The sequence below is a fragment of the Malania oleifera genome, chromosome 1 (assembly GCF_029873635.1).
Source record: "Malania oleifera isolate guangnan ecotype guangnan chromosome 1, ASM2987363v1, whole genome shotgun sequence".
Lineage (NCBI taxonomy): Eukaryota > Viridiplantae > Streptophyta > Magnoliopsida > Santalales > Ximeniaceae > Malania > Malania oleifera.
This window is the reverse complement of record NC_080417.1, coordinates 60,002,797-60,004,348: the sequence shown is the minus strand read 5'-3', so window position 1 is coordinate 60,004,348 and position 1,552 is coordinate 60,002,797. Positions and strand designations below refer to the sequence as shown.

At 41.9% G+C, this 1,552-nt stretch overlaps 1 protein-coding gene across 1 annotated transcript; it reads right to left on the bottom strand.

Annotated features, from left to right (window-relative positions):
* Nucleotides 1-853: 853 nt before the first annotated feature.
* LOC131165291 (uncharacterized) lies at nucleotides 854-1,342 on the bottom strand. Its single transcript, XM_058122984.1, has one exon. It carries the CDS (start codon nucleotides 1,340-1,342, stop codon nucleotides 854-856), a length of 489 nt encoding a protein of 162 aa, XP_057978967.1.
* Nucleotides 1,343-1,552: the final 210 nt, after the last annotated feature.

The following is a 1,552-nucleotide window of genomic DNA, read 5'->3' as shown; positions in this document are numbered from 1 at the left end:
CTTTGGTACAACTGTTCGTGAGCTATGGCGAACAATCTTTTTTCTTCAATCTAGTTCAATTGATCGTATCTGTACTGTACCCATTCAACATCAGTCAATTCTGTCTCCTTCAGGACCCTTAGAGAAGGAATCTCAACTTCCATTCGAATTACGACCTCCATTCCATAACACCAAAGAGAAAGGGGTAGCCCCTATAGAGGTTCGAACCGTGGTTCTATAAGCCATCAAAGCGAAAGGGAGCTTCTCGTGCCAATATTTGCAAGTTTCAATCATCTTCTCCAAAATGCTCTTGATGTTCTTATTGGTCGCTTCAACTGCCCCATTCATCTGTGGCTTATAGGGAGCTGAGTTATGATGCCTAATCTTGAACTGATTGCACAACCATGTCATCACTTCATTGCTTAGGTTCTTGGCATTATTTGAGATTATCCTTTCTGGGATCCCGTACCTATAAATTAATTCCCTCTTTATAAAATGACTGATGACATTTTGACTGACTAGCGTATGATGCAACATCTACCCACTTGGTTAAATAATCAATTGCCACAAAAATGAATCGATGCTCATTGCTAGCCTTTGGGCTTATCAACCCAATCACATCCATGCCCCATACTGAAAAGGGCTAAGGCGCAGACAAAACTTGGAGAGGGGCCAGTGTAACCTATATTCGATCTCCGTATATCTATCACTTGTGGCATTTCTGAGTATATTCCATGCAATCTCTCTCCATGGGCATCCAGTAGTACCCGCAACTGAGGATTTTCTGAGCCAATGAGTGTCCTCCAGCATGGGCGCTGCAAACACCATCGTGGACCTCCTACATAATTTGCCTCACTTCCTGTGCCTTTATGCATCATAAGAGGATCATATCATGGTTCCTCTTGTATAGCGCTTCTCCCTCCAAAAAAAATCCCATTGCCAGTCTCCTTATCGTCTTCCGATCATTACTAGAGGCTCCTTTAGGATATTCCTGCTTTTGAAGATATGTTTTGATGTCATAGAACCATGGTTTTCCATCGACTTCATCGGTCACTACACAGTAGGCCAATTCTGATTGCATCCTTATGCGAATTGACTCAATTTCTATTTCTGGTTCCACTTTGATGAAAACTACTAGTGTGGCTAGGGCATCAGGAATCAAATTGTTTTCCCTTGGTAAGTGGGAAAATTTGATTTGGTCAAACTCTTGGATTAACTCCTGGATGTATTCCTGATATGGTATTAATTTTGAATTTCGAGTCTCCCACTCCCCTGTCAGCTGATGAATCACCAGAGCTATATCCCTTTTAACGGTCAACTCTTTAAATTCTCGGTCTATGGCAGCCTGTAAACCAGTGTGCATGCCTCATATTTAGCAATGTTGTTGGCGTAAGGAAAATAAAGTTTAGTCGAGACTGGGTAGTGTTTACCTTCTGGGGAAATGAGCATTGATCTAATTCCATGTCCCCATACGTTGGCTACCCCATCAAATAGCATAGTCCATTCTGTATGATCTTCTTCTGCCTAGTTTATTGAATCAATGTCTTTGTTTGGGAAGTCAAACTCCATGGGC

What these genes read in the sequence shown, in the direction of transcription:
- LOC131165291 (XM_058122984.1), bottom strand. Translation starts at nt 1,342, where the DNA reads ATGCACACTGGTTTACAGGCTGCCATAGACCGAGAATTTAAAGAGTTG.